Source organism: Helianthus annuus, chromosome 10 (assembly GCF_002127325.2).
Source record: "Helianthus annuus cultivar XRQ/B chromosome 10, HanXRQr2.0-SUNRISE, whole genome shotgun sequence".
In the NCBI taxonomy this organism is placed as follows: domain Eukaryota; kingdom Viridiplantae; phylum Streptophyta; class Magnoliopsida; order Asterales; family Asteraceae; genus Helianthus; species Helianthus annuus.
The window spans coordinates 129,115,714-129,139,741 of record NC_035442.2 but is presented as its reverse complement, the minus strand read 5'-3'; the positions used below and the strand labels follow the sequence as shown (position 1 = coordinate 129,139,741).

The following is a 24,028-nucleotide window of genomic DNA, read 5'->3' as shown; positions in this document are numbered from 1 at the left end:
GAACAGTCACGAATGTGAGCTGGACTGTTCTATGCGAAGCCCGGCTTCGTACGAAGGCACTGGGTTCGCACAACCCAGTCCATTTCCCACCCTTGACTTGAACCAAGACCTCCCCGGCCTAAGTTTAATCAGTAGCTTGAGGTTAGAGGGATGAACACTCGATTTCTCGAAGCACGACGCAAAGAACACTCGATTTTGGAACACGGAACAAGCCAACTGTACGAAGGCACCAGCTTCGTACAAGGAGCTTGTTCATCACTCGACATTCTGATTCGATCATTTCAGCACTTTGGAGGACTTACGCACTTCTGTTCCCGACGCAGGCTGATCCGGCACTCTCTCCAATCCATTCCAGACCGTGTTTACTTGCTAGGCACACACTGTGAGTATACTTGACCCCTTTTCGCTCTAAAACACACCTTTTGGGGTGTAACATACGTTCATATATAAACATACTCATCAAAACACACTACATGCTTAAACTGATTTTCACACGTGAATGACCAATATACATATTTACACCTGATGCTTGATACATATGTGCTAGGACTTTTACTCATTGATGTTCCACCTTAGCTAGTATGGTACTATAGTTCGACTCACACCCGACGGGGTCTAGTTAAGGATATCTCACACCACTCCTTCGCAGTCATCTCGGGACTTAGCTTGAGTGTTTGTCTAGTTAGTATATATGTTGTGTTGTATCTCGTTTATGTATGTGGAAATTCGCAACGCTTTTATCTATTTTACTATTATTATATCAAACCTGTATACTCGCCAATACATTTTTGTATTGACATTATTTTAACGTATGTTGCAGGTTAATCGCAGGTTACCTCGAATCAAGATTAGGCTACTTTAGATACACGCCTAGACTATTATCAAACTACTGAATCTCTTATTTGAACTATTTGTACTTGAATTTGTATGACATTAGTTTTGCCATGAAAAGAAATTAAATATTATTGTCGCAATACTAGTGTTATGGATTCTTTCGAGCAATCTCATTGTTTAGTGTCACATCCCGATGTTTCCGCCATCGGTTGGGGTGTGACACTTTTTCCCTAGTCAAATCCATGTTCAAGTTATAACCAACGCCTAACACACAGCCCTTTTGTATAACTAACTCACAACTGTTTATAACTCTCCTATATCCTAGAAATTCTTGATCAAGTTAAGGCCTTGATAAAGAATCAAGAATCCTACAAATTCCTTATCTAAGTTAATGCCTGATCAAGTTAACCAAATTGTATAATCTGTGAACTACCACAACAATCAAGAATCACTATTGTGCAAAATCTACAACACCTACATTACAACAAAATCATATTGTGCATAACTACAATAGCAATCTAGAACCTGCATTAAATTACTTGCTTATATATAGTAAAAAAGTTACATAATCAAAGTTCAGTTAGTACTTTCAAATCATTCTAACTTACACATTGATCACATGATTTCATAATGGGTTGAGATTGATCGGTAAATACTAAAACCCAAAAAATGATCAAACTAAAAAACCAATTATGATTGTTAAGCGTAGTTTCTTGCTATGCATCATAAATACGGGATTTTGGTGACCCTAAAGAACCCCAAAACTTCAATACCACACAAGCCTGATCCTGATTCTGACACGGCCCCCGTTCACCACAACTTCGACACTAACACTCCCCACACCCCGAACAATCACTCAGAGTTGGATCCTTACACGACCGTTGGAGCTTTGGACCCTTAAGTCGGCTGCAATTTCACATATTAGCATGTTCATGTAACTGTATTAAGTTGATACTTACTTGCTAGGTGAAATTAAGCAAATTCCGTACCTGTTACTTGCTCGGATCGCATGATCACAGAATAAGACAACATTTTGACCTTGATCGGACTTGAAACAATTGTCTTTGTGGGTGATCGGAGAATGTACTTAGGCGCTGAAGGTGTTTTGGGGGGGGGGGGGAAGGATTGAAGTGTAGCTTATAAAGGAAGATAAAGGAGTGATATGGTGAACACTGGGATTAGTTTTAGTGAATTTACCAATTTACCCTTGTCAACAGTTGAGTTTTTGCCAGTCAACTAATGGTGTTAACCAATAAAGATCGGATTGCGAGCAATCGACAACCATGGGGACTAGAGTGTTGAATTTTTGAACTTGGGGACTAAACATGTAAGCGGGTGTAAACCTCAGGGACGTAAATTGTACTTTACTCTTAACATTTTTTTAAGAAAAAGGTTGTTTGGCTGGAACACCCCTAGTGTTTAAGTGCAAAAGAAGGAGTCGAGAAAGCAAGTTGACATGATATGAGATTATTGGCTATAGATGGAGAGTTTATCACTCCCCATGTGAGGAGCACTCTTCCACTCTAAGGATGGTAGAATGTACGCAAACCTTACCTCTATCCATGTAAATAAAAAGATTGCTTCAGAGAGACCTCTGACACCAATAACTTAAAATATATAAAACAAAATAATATGTTGAATCAGTTAGAAACTTGATAATGTTAAAATTAAAAAAAAAATTGTAATCAAGTATTTTATATTTCAAATCGATTTGTAAGGTGATGATATTCTAAAGGGTAATTTCTATGCACATAAGACAACAAAAGGGCACACCACAAACCCGGTAGCAATTTTGTTTGAAGCACAACCCTCCCATGATAGATTGATAGCTTGTAGCATCCATGTTGCTAAGCAATAGATGAGAGTCATCCTGGTAAATTTGTTTGGATTATTTAAATCTGTCACTAGATCTTCATAGGTCCCGCCAAATCTCTTCAATATGTAGCTTTCATGTATTGCCCACCCAACATGTTCCCCATTCAAATTAGGGTTCTTGATGTTTCAATATTACAAAATCTAAAAAAACAAACACCCCCTCCCAAAATAATAATAACTAGTTTTTTTTACGTCGTGAGTTGCGGCGAAATCGAGCAAATGATAATATAAAACAAACGTGATTTGGAAATAAAACATGTTGTTAGAAAGTCAAACCATTAGAACGATTTAGTTTATTATCGTACCGTTTCATGATACCAAATAAATACTTTATTTGAGTACAACTTCGTTTTTAACAAAACTTATAACAGAATGTCAGGGGGAAAATTAAGTACAACTACATACTTAAGTTTTTAAAAAAAAGTTATAACGTAAATTATTAAAGAAATATCAAATTAATCGATAAACTAATTTATGTTTTAAAAAAAAGAAAAAAAATTATTAAAAAATGGTAAAGGAAATAAATATTTTTTAAAAAACAAAAAAAATTAAAAATATGTTATTAAAAGTAAATATAATAATAAACTATTATAATATATTAAATAATAAAATAATAAAAAGCTATATATTATTATAAAAATAAAGTTACTATTCATCATCTCTCGTCAACAAAATATATATATATATATATATATATATATATATATATATATATATATATAAAGTATATCGTACATTACGGCTTAACGTACTTCACGTACAACAACGTGCGTGATTTGTTCTATAACATGCGTGATTAATGTTTTTCAATATGCGTGATTATTGTGTTTCAACATGCGTGATTTTGGATTTTTGAGTTATAATGTGCGTGATTTTAAAATGAACGTGCGTAATTACCTATCGTACGTGATGTACGTTAAGCCGTAATGTACGTTAACCTCCTCTATATATATATATATAATAAAATTACACAGATGGTTCTTCTCATACATATTGAAGAAGATTTGGTTAAGTATCAAAAATCACACAGATTATCCCACTATTCAAGGGTGGGTAACACAGATAATCCTTAGCACTAACAAATATCAAAAACTCGACAATTTTTGGAAATTAAAGACAAGTATACTCTTATATAAAAAGAGTAAACTTCCGTTTTGCTCCCTATGGTTTGGTCACTTTAACGGTTTTGCCCCAAACCTTTAAAAATAGTCATTTTCCTCCAATAGTTTGCTATGGTTTTTTCATTTTGCTTCCCGCCACTAACTCATCCAAATTGTCTGTTTTTCCATTTTGCTCCCCGCATGGAGCAAAATGGAAAAACCATAGCAAACTATTGGAGGAAAATAGCTATTTTAAAAGGTTTGAGACAAAACCGTTAAAATGACTAAACCACAGGAAGCAAAACGCAAGTTTACTCAAAAAAGTAACTCAAAACAAGTTTAAGAAAAAAAACGCCTCATGGGCATGTCTTGAAGAAAAAGGTGATATGAGGGGTTTAGGTTTTTTTTTTTTTTTTTTTTTTTTAGGGTGGGGGGGGGGGGGGGTGGGGGGCTATCTATTCGATGGACCAAATGTGTTACCCAAGTGAATAGTGAGGGCCATCAGTGTAATTTCTACTACTCAAGGACTACATATAAAGTTGACGAAGAAACTAATGTATTTAATCATTCGGCGCTTGAATACGATATGTCGGCACAAGGCAAGTAGACAAAGTATGTAACATCAAAACATGTATAAAGCCATAGCTACTAATAACAAAAATGGACAGTTAGCACAACCCCACCATGGTCTAATCAGAAACATCAACAAGACCTCTCACATACCCTTTTCCTTTTATTTTATTTTATTTCCTACATAAATTGACAATAAAATATAAAATTATATCAACCACATATGTTACTATGTTACAGAATATATATTAATTACTGTATGTATAGCATCTGCATATATTATATATTGGCAGACAGTCCAAATAAATATAAAGATTTCTGACATGACTATTAATGGAAATGTCTGTTGATTATTGAGCAAATACATTTTAGGCAAGCCTTGAAGAGAACCATATAAAGTTGTGCACTTGCATATTAAATAGCAAGTGGGAAATAATTGGCACAAAAACTACAGTTTGACATGCCATCACCAATATTAGTTGACACGTGTGTTATGAATTTACATCGAGATAGATGGTAAACGGGGCAACAAGCTGCGCTGCTACCCTCTTTTGAATAGCAAAACTACGTCCATAGATCTCGGGGTCAAAAGATTACTATGCATGACCAATTAAACATGTTAAATGTGACAAGTTCCCATTTTTAAGGCCTACTCTACACATGCCTTATCTCAAAAAACAGAACCTATTTTGTACTCTCACTTTCAGTCTTGATGAATACCAAAGGTAAAGATGGAGAGCATCACAACAGGTGGCTGGATCTTAGCCTCAGGCAAGCTACAAACAACTCGCCATCGAGACCGGTCGCGGTGAAGGTATGCCACTTCTGCAAGAGGAAATTCTACAGTGCACAAGCACTAGGGGGTCACCAAAATGCACACAAGAGGGAGAGAGATGCTGCTAGAAGATATCATTCGCTTATCACGCCTGCGTACGGTCGGACACTCGGTGTGCCACTGCAAGCTCACTCGGTTGTACACAGACCGATTACTGGGACAACAGTGGCCGAAGCCAGTGGTAATAATAAGTATGCAGTTGCAACCGCAGCAGCCGCAGACGCTTGGGTCCGTATGCATGGGCAGGAAAGAATGTGGCATGGAGGTTACTATTTAGATCCACAAATGGCGGATTCGCAGCCATCGGATACGGATCCAGATCCAATAACACTTGACTTGAATCTGAAGCTGTGATATTCGAATCGGGTACAAGTGTACAAGTATTTTTAAAGAGAATAGATTCACTATTACAAACCTTATTACTCTCATGAAGCGGGCCTATCGTCTGCAGAGTCTAGTTAATAGTTTGCTGTCTCTCATTTCAGTTCTTAGGTTTCAGGTAACAAACTCTTTTATGCAGCGTAACCGCGATATCCGAAGAGTTTTAGGGTTTTAAGTTTGAAGATGTCTTTTATATTGTTTATATCTACATCTTTTTCTAATTCGAAAGGAAAGATGAATCATGTACAGGTGATTGTAATAAAGTTGAAGAAAACTATTTATCTTGTATATCATGAATCTTGATTAATCCAACCCTTTAAAAAAAATGGGTGGTGCTTTCAGGCCTAGTAAATGAGGAATGGTACTATTTTTTTCTGTCTATTATATATATATTTATTATTTTACTATTATTCTATGTTGTCAAAGGCACAAGGCGCATAGGCCTCACCCAAAGCCTAAGCGCAAAGTGCTTAAAAAGCAAGATGCATAGTATGAAAATACCATTTTTAGGGGTCTTAGACATGTTTAAGGATAGTGTAATTGTTCCAGACCTGTTCAAACTATTTTTGGCCAGAAACTGCGCCTGAGTGCCTGAAAATGCGCCTATTCAGGCAAGGCGCATATGCTGCGCTACGTTCCTTTGCATCTAGGGCCCTTTTGAAAACATTGTTATTGTTGCACTTTTTGCGCCTTGAGCATGCATTGCAACTTTGACTACCTAGATATCATATTCAAAACCAGATGGAGGAATAACTAAGACCACTCGTTACCAGATAACGCGCCGGCGTTGTACACGGCCCCAATGGGCGTTATCGCAGGTGAAAGGTTGTGGAGCGAAGCCAGCCAAGTATTCAATCACTTAATACAACAGGTGACAAGAGTTCATTTTTTCTAAAGATTTTTTGGTTGTAACCGGTAGGAGACGAACCGAATTGAGTTTCCTACAGCAAAAACAGAATATGTAATTTAGTTTGATTTTAAATGGTATTATTTTTAACTGGTTTGAAGTCTAACATTGTACACCCAATTGTCAAATGAATGCGATATCGAGAGTGTAATCTAACTATTTTTCAAAAACGACACTCTAACCTACTTTTAAATTTACATCAATGTCGGCTAAGGATGAGCAAATGGTACCCGGTACCGGTACCGGTCGGTACCGAGCTCATCCCTAATGTCGGCCGTGGAATTAGAACCCACAATCACATGGAACATAACACTTATTACAAATCTTGATACCGCTAAGATACAAGCCTTTTGGTTTTATAATTTAGCTATCTACTAATCTTGCTAAAAACTAACAATAAGAAAAAAAAATACCACAATAACCTCTTCTAACCATGTATAGTGACAACTTTTATATGATTATTACAAAATTCAAAGAGCGAAATCTCAATCTTATCTTCTATCGTTCGTTTTTTGTGTTGATTGTATGTTTTAATTGTTTAGGGTGTTTTGAGATCACGTTCAAACATGAATCCAAAAAACCCACTTCCTAAGGTAACCTTTGATCTTACACAATACATTATTCGATCATACTCATATCCATATATCTTTTCTTTGCAGCATGCGTTTTCCACACCATGTTACATGCAATGAGCACATTAATCGAACAAACCGTACATAAAATCAAAAAAAAGAAACTAAACCACATGAATAAGCAATGGGTCTGAACATATGCACTAAAAACACCAAAACTTTGATGACAAATAATTTGCTCTACAACAGTTATGATTGTTTTTATGGTATTATTCATCAGCATCTTCAAAGTAAGAAACCGGAATTACTGGAGGAGAAAGCAATGCCGCAACACATTTAAACTGTTTTCACAAAAAAAAAAAAAAAAAAAAAAAAAAAAAAAAAAAAAAACAATTTTCAAACATAAGATCATAATAAATGTATGTGTAGCATGCACGTAAACCATATACGAAATTATTAGTACCTTTTGTTGTGAGTATTTCTCTCGTGTTGCTTGAGAAAACGATGATGTTCTTCTCAACTGTAAGTCATGAATGGCAATTACACAATCCTTTAACTCACATGGTCTATATCCCGAATAACGTTGCATTTTCAAGCCCTGAAACGGATAAAAAAATGAATCTTGGCTTTTCGGAGTCAAACCTATTTTTTAAAACCAAAAGATTAGCCAATTTCTCACCCAAGGATGCTTTTCCGGTTGAATTGTAAAGTTTGCAATAAAAACGGCTGAGGCTGCGACCATTGACGGCAAGAATCTTAAGCAACTGTAATCTAGCAAGCTTAGCTCCACAAGAAACCAACTCAAAAACTCAAATGCTGAATTTGACGGCTGCATTTGGTAAATACAAGTACGTCAGCAACTGACCAAATTGAGTTACTAGATATTTGATTTAATGTATTTATGTATTTACTTATCATAATATGGTAAGTTGTATGGTTAGAGTATAGAAATAAGCATACCATAATATCTCCTTGAGCTGCTCTAATAAAGATTCTGCACACCGATATATGATTATTAGTCAGTGTATAGTTAAAATCATCAACCATTAGTCACAAGTATCACTTCAAACACATACCTAACAAAAGTTTTTGGCGTCGGATTGCTCAGTTCCAGTTCCAAAAAGTTAAGCAAATCTTTCTCCATTTGAACCACCTATTAAATGCTTAATAGTTAATACCCTTGTTATGTATAGTCATACGTACGAAAAAATGCAAAAGACATTAATACCAACTGTCCAACTGGCTATTACAAGTTTATAACAAAGACAAACGAACCTCTTCTTTTGTATAAGTATTGTCTGTTATATAACAGTAATCTTCAGCATGTGGAGGGCTAACCTCTTCAAATTTCCTAAGATACATAATGAAGAGAGTTAGGTTAGGAACAACATTATCATGAGAAATTTATGATAAAACAAAGAATTCAAATAGGATTACGAGCATACGAGGCTAGAAGCATGCTGGATACACCAAGAAGCTGGAGCTTGTTTCTACTAAAACAATGTGAAGATAAGAATCTATCAATATAGGATACTGTGAGGAACAAGGTATCTGATACAAGTTTATACTCTTCTGCAACCTCAACCAACCAATCCACTAAAATCTCTCGCATTCCCGTTGTTACGTCTTTTTGAATCTTTTTCATGTAATTAGGCAATGGCCTTCTCTTTTCTTCAATCTATATCACAAATTCTGTGTTAGTAATGTTTACTATACCAAGCCAATTGCGCATAAAACAACATGATTATTACAATTTAAAACACATTAACCATAGACATAGTAAAAATAATGAAAAGCTTATATCATTATCAATAACCAACATCATCAACGCTGTCATAAACAATTTAGAATCAATTAATGAGTATTCCACTAAAAATATCATTAAACTTCAAAAGTTTTGATATGTGCTTTTGGAATTCTACTTCTGTATTTCTGAATTGGAGCCAATTCAAATTAATTTGAAATATCATCTAAATTCCTAATCTACAGGTGATGTTCTGCTCAAATTCATATTCAAATTCAAATTCACATCTAAAATCATACAAATAACAATCAGAAACATGAATCAAATACCTCTATTAAATGAAGATGCTGATACATAAGAGGCCTATCATCACGAGCTGATTCAAACGAAACAGAAAGATCAGATCTCACACACTCTTGATCCTTCTTCTGCTTCACGTTCCTTCTACTATCCGAGCTCGGAATCGAGCAAACGCTTCCTGAATTGGTTATCTCAGCTAACGCCACACGCTTCTTTGTAGAACAAGTTTGTTTGAAAACGTTGTGGCTGACGTCATGCAGGGTGGCGATGTGCTTTCTGGATGGTCGGTTGATGACGTCGACGCAGTTTTCATCGGTGTCCATTGAAGTTGCAGGGTTTGAAATGAAATTAGGGTTTTGGTGAAGATGAGACAATGAGCGCGATATGTGTAGAGAGTTTAAAATGGATTGAATGCCGCGCTGAATCATTTAACATTTCAAGTTTTACCCGCTTTCGTGTTTTACGGGAAATATTAAATTTTTTTAGTGATTTATTAATTTAATTAGAATCAAAATAACATACAAAGACTCAAAGAGCTTTAAGTTTATGTGTAACGAGTGAACTTAAAACTACAAAATCAACGCTAATCCGCCCTTTTAAAAGATTTTGACGAGTTTCATTTAACGGAGGAAAAAGAAAAGATTTGAAAGGAGGTTAAAAAAAGTCGTGTTCTAAAGTTTTTTAAGGAAGGAAACTCGGAGAAATGAAAGGAAAATTTATATTTATTTTCTTCATTTTAAATCTAAATTGGAAAGATTTGGAAGGAAATGATTTTTAAAACATAAAATTTTTACTTTTCTTTTCATTTCTTTCTAACTTGAAACACGCTAGTTAGTTAAATATTTTCTTTCCATTCCCTTTCTTTTTGTCTCCTTGATTCATTTTCTTTTATTCTCTTTCGTTTATTAAACTCGAGAACCCAACTTACTAAATTTTTAATCGCTTGCTAATCATTGTTTTTTTTTACATGTATTCTTTTCATTGGTAATCATTATTCTTTTTTATTTACATGTATTTTTTTATTTACAAATATAAAATAGAATGCTAAAAATACTTAAATGAAAGTTATAACAAAATTAAAAAGACAAAACAAAGTTGGAAAAAAAATAATACAAATATAAAAAAGGCAAAACTACTAAAATTATCTTTTTTGAAGTCGAGCACGTATTTGTTCTTTCCTTTGCCCGTAAATGACACGATCATATGCCGGTATCATTGATAAGTAGGGCTGTAAACGAACCGAACGAACACGAACAAGGCTATGTTCATGTCCGTTCGTTAAGGAAATTTGGATGTTCGTGAACTGTTCGCGAACATATGACGAACAGAAGTTTGTGTTCGTGTTCGTTCGTTAAGGAATTTGGTTGTTCACGAACAGTTCGTGAACACTAACCACGAACGCAAACGAACACAAATGAACTTTAATTTTGAAAATTAAAAAAGACACCGTTAATCTTAAATATTGTACACAACCAAAGTAGTTAAATATAACCACTAAAGATTGAAGGGATGGATAATATTAGGTTCAATCGATTGGAGATAAGAGAGAGGAAATAATACATATGGGGAAAGTAAAAAAATTAATAAAACATTAAAAACTTTTAAAAAAAATAAATATAAAAAACCGAACACGAACGAACATAAACGAACATATTACCGAACGTTCACGAACGCAGTCGAACGAACGAGACCTTTGTTCGTGTTCGTTCGTTAAGCTTATCGAACAAAATTTTTTGTTCGTGTTCGTTCGTTAAGTTTATCGAACGAACATAAACGAACTTCTCGCCGAACGGTTCACGAAGTGTTCGCTGAACTTTCAGTTCATTTACAGCCCTATTGATAAGTCTTTGTCGATAAAAGAAAGATCACTCTCGATTTGTGTATCTTATTTGAATGTTTATGCCTAAACTCAATATTTAGTGCAGATAGTTTAATATAATAGAGTCTCTAGAGATGGTTTCAGGTTTGCTAACCACGATTAAGGAGGAGGCGACGCTTCTTTCTCCTACCTTACAACCCACTAATCATGCAATGTCACCTCATATTTACTCACATTTACCTTAATACCACTAAATCACTGGTAGCACAAATACCGCATGTAAGACTCATACCTATAACTATCTTAATTTAACAAAATACTAACTTTATAAAATTTTTGAAACAAAATTTCCATATCATCATATGGAAATATGATAGTTAATACATAACAATATTGTCTTGAACATGTATTTAGCTACATAACTATTACATTTCCATTAATTGATTAATTCATTAACGTGAGATTAACAAAAGGTGCGAAAACAAGATCTTCGACCTGTTCGATTCCTTATCTTGGCTTGATCTTCATCCCAAAAGTGTTTGTAATTTACCTGAAACTAAAAGTTTTACAATTTATTAGAGTTATGACGCAACAGGAACAAACAACTAGACTTTTGATGCAAAAATATGAACTTTCAGCAAGTTTTGGACTAGGGCGGCGACGGCCCCTAGCCGCGTCGGCGACGCCCCCTAGTTTATGGCGTCAGCAAAAATTGTCGTAGGCAGTCAACAAAGGTGTCGGCGATGGCCAGGCTTGGCGTCGTCAACGCCCCCCCCCCCCCCTTCTTCTGTTTTGGTGTTGTGTTGTTTTTATCGTTCGTTAACACCAAATCTTTCATAACTTTTAAATCGTTCACCCGTTTTACCTCTCGTTTCTTCCCACGTTATCGTAATTTGATTTTCTATCATGTGAACTAAAATTCCAACCTCCGGATTAATAGTATTCTTAGTTTATAAGCTCTCGGCTTTGTGATTAATTACCAAAATTTGACCCGTTCATGTTTTACCAATTAAACTCATTTGTTTATGTTGAACATTATAAATACAAAAGTTTTACATTATCCGGAGTTCCATTCATGGGATTTATGCATCCGTTATCTATTATGCGTTTCATTTATTCGACTCATTCAACTACAAGTAGTTGAACATATCTAACACAATTCCTACATGCGGAATTGTGCATCTACTAGTCATACTCACCATAAGAGTCTATGACCTTTTAACCCGCGTTCCCGATTCTCGAGTTACGTGTATAATTGATCTTCTACCCAATATCCAGGTATTATTCCGAAGTCATTACTTATGCAACCATTATGGTATGCATTAAGACTTCATTTGACCCGTTTGGTTAGTCTAACGAAATCCATCTTACCAAACCTTGATCTTTCTATCAATTTGAACCGTTTGGTTACTTAGCGAAGTCCATCGCTTTCAAACAACCAAACATTTTATAACATCATTATCTGACCCGTTTGAATGTATTAGCGAAATCCTTCACTTTCAAACATTCAAACAAACTATCAATTTCTCATTTTTGACCCATTTGAATGTATTAGCGAAATCGTTCACTTTCAAACATTCAAACTTGTCGTTAATCCTTTATTCGTTCATTCATTCGGTTTATTCGTACGGAATCCTCTGCTTAAGAACAAACCGAACTTCATGATGATATCTTTATTATTCAACATATATAAGCATAAAAATAATAACAAAAGGTCTACGGAGCATGTAGCCACGTACCTTAAAGCTTCTCTTTTAAACGTGTGTTTGTTCCGGCTTGACTTCCCGAAGCTTCACCCAAGTTACCTGTTGAATGTAACCCGTTATAATTAGAACATTTATCCATAGCTATGGCATGTAACTTGCCCAAGTTTTCATCTATTGGTTCTAATTAACAATTTTCGTTAAATGTTCAAAATAGTAGTTCTTTTAGGCGTTTAATCAAACACCTTATGTGCATCGAATTTTATACTACTACTAATTAGGTTTTTAAACAATCTAAAACCATGTATTCTCAATTTACCTATTCAATATGGTCAATATGCTTAACTTAGCACCCATAATTCAATTCATCATAAACAATTTCATGATTTAGTCATTCAACTTCCTCATAATCATGTTATTTCTAAAACCCATTTTCTTTTACATTTAAGTGATTACTCTAACACATGATTCTTGTTAAAGTGTTTACAATTTCAGAGAGAATTTAAGCCCTAGGTTTTTAATTCACCTTGTTTAAGCCTTACTAACATCAATTTCATAAAACTCAATTTCACCAAGTTCTTCTCTATATTAAAAATCATCCAACACAAAAATTTCAACATACCTTATGTTAGTTATGATTGGATGAACGTTAATCTCGAATCATGCACGCACTCGGACTTCAATTGATGTTCAATTCATTGATTTGGGTTTGTAGGAGGGTTTCCCTTCTCTTGCTCTGTTTAGTCGACCAAGACACACACACACAAGTGTGTGTTTGAGTTTTTAATTTTTTGTTTTTAACGAAACTACTTTTCTCATTTGACCCTTTTAGTCCCTTATGTTTATTTTGTCACAAGAAGGGTCAAAATTCCCTATTTTTACTATTTAGCTACTTAATATTAACTAGATTACACATTCCTAGTTATCTCTCATCAAGTTATAACCAAGATACGTAGATATATATAGGGTCAGGATTTAGAGAAAACGGTGAAAAGTGTGAGAACGATTTTGGTGTTGACATGTGGCGTTAATGCTAAATTAAACTAAGGGGTAATATTGTCAAAAAAACCCACTCACATGAACTGGGTGTTCAAATAAAACGCCATAAAACACCCAATTCGGAAAAATGCCATAAAAATACCCAGTTAAAACGCCATAAAACACTCAGTTCAGAAAAACGCCTTGAAAATACCTAGTTAAAACGCCATAAAAACACCTAGTTCAGAAAAACGCCATGAAAATACCTAGTTAAAACACTATAAAAACACCTAGTTCAGAAAAACGCCATGAAAATACCTAGTTAAAACGCCATAAAAACACTTAGTTCAGAAAAACGACATGAAAATACCTAGTCTAAAACGCCAAAAAACACCCAGTTCAGAAAAACGCCATAAAAACCCAGTTTTTTTTTCGAAAAGTATATCAATAGTATACTCATTAGAAAGATAAAAAAACGCTGAGTTTTATGGTGTAATTTTTTTTTTTTGAAAAATAATCACGTATAAAAAAGTTATTGTCGTTTAAATATGATGGGAGAAAAATGGCATGTGATTAGCAGGTGCACATTTGTTTGGATCTTCCTATTTTACCCCTCCTGGTAGTTCAAGCCCCCTATTATTTACAAAAATGTCACCGCATCAATCTCAGCCACAAACCACTAAGATATTATGGCTGAGAATCGTTCTCACAATTTGAGGCGTTTTCTCTGGATCTTGTTCCTATATATATATATATATATATATATATAGGGTCAGGATTTAGAGAAAACGGTGAAAAGTGTGAGAACAGTGAGAACGGTTATGGATCGTCCGAATAACGATGAAAAGTGTGAGAACAGTGTGAACGGTTATGGATCGTCCGGTCAAAACAATATTTGGACTAGATTGGCGCGGTGGCGTTTTCGTAAATAACACCAATTCTATTAAGTGGACGCGCTTCATTAAGGGTAAAAGGGTCTTTTTTCACACCCCAACCGAGTGTCCAAAATCGAGTGTCTTCGTATCGTCTTCGGAAAATCGAGTGTTCGTCCATCCAACCTTAAGCTACTTATTAAACTTAGAGTCGGATAGGTCTTTGATTGAGTCACGAATGAGAATCAGGCTGTTAAGTGTGAAGTCAGGGCCTTCGTACGAAGGCATTGCCTTTGTAAGAAGCCATGTGTGTGCCTTCGTACTAAGAAAGCCAAGTACTCCTTGCGGATATACTTGCTTGCTTGAATACACGACATCAGTTTCAGTTCTTTCGAGGATACTTCGCCATAAACACATTATTGATCGTCGTTTGAAAGAGAGAAATGAATCATCTTTTCGAAACAAACAACTTCAGCAGGATTTTCATGAAGGAAATCCATGCCTACTATGATGTCGAAACTTCCAAGTTGCATAGGAATAAGGTTGATCGGGAAGACATGATTGTTGAGTGTAAAAGTACAATCACGGAGAACGGAGCTGAGGGTGACGTTTCTTCTGGTGGCAACTTCTACGTCGAAGGTCGTTGGGAGGTTAGCGCCTTTATGTTTTAAAAGCTTTTTGAATTTAAATGACACAAAACAGTTATCGGCTCCAGTATCAAATAAGCAAGAAGCATAAATACTGTTAACAAGGAACGTGCCATTGACAACATTGTTGTCAATCTGAGCCTGGCGGACTTTGATATTGAAGGTTCTTTCGCGGGCTGCTTGTTGAGGCTGCTGTTGCTGCTGCTGCTGCTGAGGCTACTGTTGTTGTTACTGCTGTGGTGGTGGTTGATGCTGCGGTTCTTGTTTCACAACATGCAGAGGGCAGACATTGGCAAAATGATTCGGGTCACCACAAGTGTAGCAAGCTCGTGCATGAACAGCAGGGGCATGAGCTGCTTGGTTGACCTGAGGAGTAGGAAGTTGAGCTGGCAGTGCAGGAAGAGCTTGAAGAGCTTGCTGGCGGGGGCCTGAGCGGCAGTGAGCGGTAAAGTGCCCATAAATGTTGCAATTGGCGCAGAAATGACAGTTCACCCCTGCTGGGTGATGATAGGTGCAAGTAGGACACAGAGGGTGGGTACCAGTGTACGCACGCTTTGCAGGCGGTACGTTGGTAACAACAATTTGACGATTCTGGTTGTTGGGTGGTGTTGGGACTGCGTTGAGTGGTGCTGCGGCGGTAGTCACATAGTTCTTGTTGTTGTTGTTGTTCCTTCGCTTACGGCTTTGGCGTGAAGACTTTGAACCTTGAGATGCTGCATTGTCAGAACTGGGAGTAGCAGTAGCTTGATTGAGATTCTTGGTTGAGGTTTTGAAAGCACTAGCCAAGACTCATTTGTCGTTGATCTCAGCTGCGAGTTGGTAGGTTTCCTCAATAGTAGCAGGTCTCACTGCCTGGACAAAATCAACTACACAATCGGGAAGAGCGCGAATATACTTCTTGATGGTCTTTTTAGGCGTGTCCACCTGACTGGGACAGATAATGCTCAACTGTTTGAAACGGGCGGTGAGACCAGCATTGTCACCTCCTTCTTGCTTGATGTGCCAGAATTCATTTTCCAACTTCTGGACTTCGTGGGGAGGACAGAACTCCTTCATCATGAGCTCCTTCCATGAGAGGCCATAAGCTGCATCGTTACCGTGCCTGTTGCGCTCAGCGGTCCACAAATCCAGTGCCCTGGACTGGAAGACTCCAGTAGCATTCACAGTGCGGAGATTTTCAGGACATCTGCTTTGACGAAAGGTGACCTCGATCGAGTCAAACCACTGAAACATTGCACTGGGTCCATCTTCGACAGTGAAGTTTGCAGGACCGCAGGCTTTGAATTGTTTGAAGCTGAAGGGAGTTCTAGGCGTTTCATTCTTAGAGTCAACAGAAGATTTGCTGCTAACCTCGTTGATTTCACTGACAATCTGAGGTATGACCTTGGCCATTTCCTTGGCCACAAGAGAGGCGATTCGTTTGTCAGCTTTGTTCCTCTGAACATTTTGATGCGTGTGGGAACTGAAGGAAGACATTGTCTAGTGTAGGTTCTGCAGCAGACATCATCCCGAGGGATTTAATGAGATCCGATTATATTAGGGTATGTTTTGAAAAGTTTGGTGTTTCACAACCAATTTTATTATTATTATTATCATTCATGTAAAGCTCAGGAACACGTAAGCACATAGTCACGTATACACATAATTCACATAAGCACGTATACACATAGGCACATAAGCACGTATGAGCACATAATTCATGAAAGCACATATTTTGCACGTATTCACCTACATATTTTGCATGTATTCACCTATCTTTCAAGGACATGGAGCGTGTTTGAGAGTTGCGAGCAATAGCGAGTAGCGTAAGCGACGAGTTTAGCATATGAGGCATCTTAGTTTGTTCTCGATTAATTAGCGCTTTAGATTAAGAAAGTTTTGCGAGTTGTGCGCGATGAGCGGAAAGCGAGAAATCGAAACCATACATCGTAAATTCAAAACATCACATAGTAAAATCGATGACGCGTAAATTCGGCGACTGCGGCTTAAAATCGAAATTGAATGCCTTAGGTGTTAGACATCGACTACCCAAAGTGATTCGATTATTCCCAGTGAGTTCGAGTACACGCTTTGGCCTAATAGACTGTGCTCTCACCGAAATTCGGCGAACGACACTCATCCTTCCAGTTACTACGTGACTCGCGGCGTCGGAACAGTCGAGACCTTGGTGAGATTGTAAAATCGAAGTAAGGAGTGGAACTGGTCATTAAGATGCGGGTTTCACCCCTAACTTAACAACTTCGTTCCTGAGTTTGGTTATACAACCACGAGATAGAGGTGGAGATTCCCGTCGAGATATGGAGGTGACTCCTAATTTGACGAAGGATCCTCGTGCTGAGAGTAAAACACGTGGAGTGAGTGATCTTATCGAGAGTTATTGGTTTTCACACCTAATCTCGACACAAAATCACTCATTTGTGTTATGCGAGCGTTTTCAAAAACGTGTGTATTGTGTTAGCCTCAGGAAAGGCAATATTGGTTTTCCACCTTAGGAAAGGTGCCTTCGTACGAAGCTGTAATGTGTGGGTTCGTATGAAGGTGAAGTGTTGCAGGTTCGAACGAGAGTATAATCAACATGTAAGTTCGTACGAAGCCCCTACTGGCTTCGTACGAAGCGTCTGTTTTGGGTACTTAGACTATGGACTAGGTTAATTCTACACGACTCGACCTAATTCCCTATGGGTCTGATACCAATCTACCACACCCCAACCGATGGCGGAATCATCGGGGCGCGACACTAGGTGAATCAGATTGCTCAAGAGAATGCAAAACAACTATTCATTACCAATATTTTTAAGGTTCATCATCCCATACTAACGAACACATATTCAACAAACAATTATTACAGATAGCGAATTCTCGTAAACAAAACATGATCCGACAACCTAGATTTTTATTTGCGGGTTATTAGACTTCCTATTCCATTGCAGTAAACAGACCATCAACCTGTCACATACGTTAAAATAAAATTAATACATAAAGTAAAGGTGAGTACACAAGTTTGCATAGATATAGTATGAAAAACGTTTACGCATAACCAACATGTAACACATAATGGGCGAAGCATGTGACTATCAACAATGATACAACCTAACCACGTGACTGCGATGTAGAGTATGCGCGACACATGTTCACCGAAGCGAACACGTGAAGTAAAGTAATGTGCTCCCTAGCAACCCCTATCACACAGGTGCTGAGTCCAAACTATAGTACTATCATTGCTAAAGGCGGTCTACTGTAACACTGTGTAAGCATAGTAACAAGCATTCAACAAATCACGTATATCATGCGGGAATGGTTAGCGTTTAATAAGTGTTTGCGTTGTGTGTTGTGTTTTGATAGAGAACGTATGTAACACCCAAAAGTGCGTTAAACGAAAATGGATTCGAGTATACTCACATAGCGTGTACTAATCAAGAAACACGATCCTCAGTGGATTGAAGGGAGCGCCGGATCAGCCTGCGTACGGGAACAGAAGCATAAGTCCTCCAAAGTGATGAAACGGTCGAAAATCGGAGTGTCGGTGGGAAACAGAAGCTTCGTACAAAGCTGGTGCCTTCGTACGAAGGTGGGTCTTCGTACACGTGCTGCTTCCGTTGTCCAAAATCGAGTGTCTTCGCGTCGTATTCGAAAAATCGAGTGTTCATCCATCCAACCTTACGCTACTGATTAAACTTAGAGTCGGAGAGGTCTTTGATTGAGTCACGAATGAGAATCAGGCTATTAAATGTGAAGTCAGGGCCTTCGTACGAAGGCATTGCCTTCGTACGAAGCCATGTGTGTGCCTTCGTATGAAGGTAGTGCCTTCGTACGAAGCTGGCTTCGCACAGAACAGTCCAGTTCACAACCGTGGCTGTTTTGGCATTCGGTGCTGTGTTTTCGCCTGAATCGAATGTGTTTTCGAGTCCTATTCAAGCTGGTTTTGACATTACCTCGTTCCACTATTCAGTGAACGAAATACATGCCGTTTTTGATCCGTTTTAGTGTGAAAATCAAGTTTAAGAAAGTTTTGAAGGGTTTTCACTTAGACTTAACACTTGGTGAGTGTGAAACCAACATATTTCTAACTTGGGAAGCCGTAGCTAATCCCAATTCACTCGGTTAAGTGTAAATCTATTGTAAAAGAAGAAGTTTTGATTAAAAAGATGAAGGGTTTTTGTACAAAGCAGGAATTTATGAAGAAAAGAAGAAGTTAAGTGAAAATATGAATGTTTTTAAGTGAAAACATAAGAGTTTAGATGAAAACGAAGTGTTTCTTGTGGAAATCGAAGTGGAAAACGTTGTATAATTGAAGAAAACTGTTAAATCTTACTTGAAAATGGTCGGAAAACAATTTGACAAAGTTTCAGTATGAAACCAGCAAGTGGGAAAAGAATGAGAAGGGGCTGGGTATTTATAGAAGATGTGGGTTCGCACAGAAGACTTGGTTCGAACCAGCTGCCTTCGTACGAAGGCAGGGCCTTCGTACGAAGCTGCCTGGCTTCGAACAATAACATTTTGCTGAATGAGAAGGACAAATCTTCAAAAAAAAGATGTTGATGTCAGACTTATGTCATTTTCTGTGCTTTGTTCTTGATGAATATTTGAATGGCATGAAGAGATGGATGACACTGATGAGTGAGTTGAAGATAAAAATGAAGATAAAGATAAACTTCAAACAAAAAACTCACCTCATTTGTGCTTCCAAACGGCCACAAAAAAGCTACTTCAACAACAAAAAACAAAATGAAGCATACCAAAGTCAAACTGCCAGTGAACATGTTTGAAAGAAGAAAAAGACTGATGACAATGAAGATTTGGATGATGAATTGTTTCTATTTTTATTTTTTTAATTTTCTTTTTCTGTTGTTTGTTATGTATTTTTCAGCTAAGAACAAAATACATTATTTTAATAAAAAAAGCCACACAGACAAAATGCTTGTGAAACGCCATCATGTCATAAAACGCCAAAAACTCCCAAAATATAATAAAATTAATTTGGAAAAGTATTATTAAAAACTCAAAAAAAAAAAACCCGCCAAAAACTACGTAACGCCATTAAAAAAACGCCAAACTTGGTAGATGGCACGTCTATCACCCTAAACTTATAAAAAACTGAACAAAAACAGTAAAAATACACACAGTAACTGAAAACACAGTTACTTTATTAATATCATTTATTATAATAAAATCTTGCCTAAAGTACGCGCCAAAAACATCCTATAAGAGGGACGTCTCTGCACAATTAATTGATCACAATTTCCTAGAAACCACTCACTTTAAAAACGCCAAATAATAAAAAACCACAGATGGGAAACCTCGTTTCTTCTATATTGAGTATTGTTCTGAATAAAGTTTCACTGCTTCTCTGAGGTGGGTATCTCTATAAGCTTTTGCTGAATGAGATGGACAAATATTCAAGAAAAATATACTGATGACATTGATATGTCATCATGTCACTTTGTTCTTGATGGATATATTGATGGCATGAAGGGATCAATAAATTCGAGCAGACGTTGGTCTTCAACATGTCACCAAACAAGTATATATCAAACCAAAATACAGGATGCTACTAAAAATAAGCTTCTTCTAAAGACGGGCATTATACAGGAAAATTAGCATCTAGGTAAGGTATTCAAAAAGGTTCAAAATGCCAAAAAGGTTCAAGAAGAAGAGGCTGATGACAGTGAAGATTTGGATGAGAAATTAGATTAGAATTTTTAATTTTTTTTTATTTATATTGTTTGTTATCTAATTCTCTGTTGTTTATTATCTAATTCTCCACTAATAAAAAAATTGAGTATAAAACGCCAAAAACTACGAACACCAAAACACCTAATAGTATGAAAACTGTGAGAACGGATGCTAGCAAAGCACGTTGTTGCTATATAAAACGCCAATTGACAGATGAAACTGAACAAAATAGTAACTGCAAAAGAGTAAAATGAAGAGATGGTAACATTATTGCTAAACATTTATTATATTAAAAGCCACTACATGGGAAGTTGAATTTATTTATCTTTTCAAACGTCATAATTGTCTGTCACATTATAGGTCTGCATCCTACATGACACAATAATTGACAAAAAAAATACACATCAAGAAAATTATTGATGTTTTTACCGCCAAAAACAAATATCTACCTGCCCCCCCCCAAAAAAAAAAAAGCTCATATGAGTTAAATATTATATGAGTTAAGTATTGTTTTCTTAAAGTATTATATGAGTTAAGTATTATTTGAGCCCAGGAGTCTTTAAGTGTTGTGACTAAACCAACACATCTAGAACCTATTTGGGGTGTTCAAAACCGGATATTTCGAATTTCGGATATCCGAAATTTTCGAATACCATATTTCACTATCCGAATCCGTATCCGAATTCGAATATCCAATTTTTTTATTTAATTTTTATTTCTTTATTATTTTTTGATATTCGGAACCGGATAATTCAGATGGTTTAAGATATCCGAATGTAAGTTTTCGGCTATTTTTGGATATCTGAAAAAATAAAAATTAAATTTTTCGGATATTTCGGATATCCGAAATATCCGAAAATTTTTAAAATCACTATCCGAATTCGAAAATTCGAATATCCGAATTTTCGGATATTTCCGATTCGGATATCAGATTCGAATATCGAATATTCCATATCGGATTTTCGTTAATCACCCCTAATTTATACTGCCGTATGGAGGCAAAATGGTAAAAATTAGAAAAAGGGTAAAAAACGGCTAGTTAAAAACAATACCGTCCTTCCCAAAGGCTAGTTTTTTTAAAAGTAAAAAAATTGATTCCAAACCGATTCGTAATCCGTTTTCAAACCGGTGCACTCATAAAATCCACAAAGCGCTTCAAAATTGGCAGGTTCAATCGGCCTCGGTTTCTAGGCTTACCGGTGGTCGGCTTTAAACACGTTTTTGGTTCCCGCACTACAAGTTATCTATGATGGGCCCTCTTTACACATTAAACAGGTTCAACCCGTAACTGACATCTCTTAAGTTGGGCTAGAATTTAGAGTGTCCATTAAGGCCCAAGGCATAAAAAATCATCTTTGGCCCATTGAAAATTCCATATCCAAATCCATAACCAGAGATCAGAAATGATAAATAAACTGAAAAAGGGTCCCACTCCGATACGTACATATTCAAGGGATAATATGATTGGAACATAAAACATATATGTGGTCCTTCTGCAAATTAAAGTCAACAATAAGTAAATTAAGTCTCCATACATGTTGAAGTGAACACAAATATTAAAATCTTACGTTTTGAAAGCCTCACTTAAGACATTAAATACTAATTTATATGTACGAACATCTGATAATTTCCAATATTTGTTAGTTTTGTTTAGTACTGTGGTTTGGTCCTAAAACATTCCATTTTTCATATATGGAAAACCATTGTAGTAAAACTATGAATCAACCATAGATGTTTAGGATAACTCTAATGGGTTGGTTACGGTACAGACCATATTTATCCTATAAACCATAAGAACGGATTCTAGCACTTAAAAAAAGTGAAATTAGCACATACTAAAACAATACATATATAAAAGTAGCACTTTTAAAGTATATTAGCACATGAAAATTAATCAAGATAATTGATTTTAGCACATGTGTGAATGATATCAGCACTTTTCTTTATGAAGAATTATATCAGCACATTGAAAACAAAAGAAAAGATCCAATAAAGAATTAATTGTTTGTTAACATAATTATAGGGAATTCAATATAATTGATATTATTTAGGTTATTATTTTACCATTTCTCTATAATTGGTTAGATGTCACATGACACTTTTTAAATGATTCTTACGGTTTATATACGAAATGTAGTTTGTATTTGATCTTACTCACTCCTTAAACTAATATCCAACAAATCTTAAACATAAACACAAATCTTCTGGATAATCATTGGACTGAACGAACCTATTGTAGATATGTGTTGAGATGTACAACTTAAAACACTGTTTTTCCATATTTTTTGCACTTTTTTTTTAATTTAAAAACAAACTAGATCTGGGGTTTAATAAGTTAGTTCGCCCTTTCCCCAGCCCCTTTCTTCAGACAACACCCACGCAAAGCAAACAGAAAACACCGGACGGGACGCCCTTGTCTCCAGTTTCAAGCCATCGTCAGACGTGGCACAACCGTCGCCGGATGGTGGAGTTCCTTCGGTCTCCACGCTGCCCCTCTAGCGTCCTCGGTCCTCACTCAATCGCTCTCTATCTCTTCAGGCTTCAATCATTTAGGTTTTTGTTGATGTTAACTTTCAATTTGTTGATTGAAAGTCTCGGTTTATATAATTTTTTTATATAATGCGCATAATAGTTTCATTCTACTAAAGTCTGGTAACCACTTAAATTAGATAACCACTTAATCTATTGTACCATATATATAATTAATAATTGTTGTGATTGATTAATTAACCCATCAAGTTTGATGTAGTTTGTAATGAAGTTTACTTTGATGTAAGTTTGTAACGAAATTTAATTTGATGCATTTGCTACATTGAAAGAGAGTTCTTACAATAAGTTTCGATCGAGAGTGTAATGCAACGTTTTCAAAAGATGAAACCTCGCAAGGAACAATTGTAGGTATGTTTTTTTTTTTAATTCGTAAAGACCATCTTATTTAAGTTACGTGTTTTTTAAATTTATCATGACGATGTTTTCTTTTCATTATTGTATCGTATTTTTATTATGTGATGAACCTTACCCAACCCGAACCATCGAACCGACCGGTATTTTTTTTATGTTCGGATATATGATTTTGGAACACTTACCTTGGCAAAAATTTCTGGATCCGCCACTGCAGAAGTTTATGTTAGTTTTCGGACATGATTTCTAACGGGATTTGATATAAACAAAACCAAATACATATTTTAATATTTTTGGTTCATGAGAAAGACGATTCA

The 24,028-nt window shown here is 36.1% G+C and overlaps 2 protein-coding genes and 1 long non-coding RNA gene across 4 annotated transcripts; 1 reads left to right on the top strand and 2 right to left on the bottom strand.

Annotated features, from left to right (window-relative positions):
• Positions 1-5,091: 5,091 nt before the first annotated feature.
• Positions 5,092-5,568, top strand: LOC110884579 (zinc finger protein 4). Its single transcript, XM_022132299.2, has one exon. The coding sequence runs from the start codon at positions 5,092-5,094 to the stop codon at positions 5,566-5,568; it is 477 nt and encodes a 158-aa protein (XP_021987991.1).
• A 519-nt stretch (positions 5,569-6,087) lies between these two features.
• On the bottom strand, positions 6,088-9,558 carry LOC110884578 (putative cyclin-A3-1). 2 transcript variants are annotated; one of them, XM_022132297.2, is made up of 8 exons: positions 9,148-9,558; positions 8,520-8,752; positions 8,350-8,425; positions 8,151-8,227; positions 8,035-8,068; positions 7,754-7,903; positions 7,538-7,672; positions 6,088-6,536 (listed from the first exon to the last, which is right to left on the bottom strand). In XM_022132297.2, the coding sequence occupies exons 1-8, from the start codon at positions 9,544-9,546 to the stop codon at positions 6,447-6,449; spliced, it is 1,194 nt and encodes a 397-aa protein (XP_021987989.1). In that variant the 5' UTR covers positions 9,547-9,558; the 3' UTR covers positions 6,088-6,446. The 2 variants fall into 2 exon arrangements, with proteins under 2 accessions (XP_021987989.1, XP_021987990.1); XM_022132298.2 differs by lacking the exon at positions 6,088-6,536 and adding an exon at positions 7,109-7,415 and having other exon boundaries at positions 9,148-9,550.
• Positions 9,559-11,292: 1,734 nt separating this feature from the next.
• Positions 11,293-13,384, bottom strand: LOC110881322. The gene is made up of 3 exons (XR_002559691.2): positions 13,263-13,384; positions 12,677-12,742; positions 11,293-11,493 (listed from the first exon to the last, which is right to left on the bottom strand). It is a non-coding gene; the product is annotated as an uncharacterized LOC110881322 (long non-coding RNA).
• Between the last annotated feature and the right edge of the window lie 10,644 nt (positions 13,385-24,028).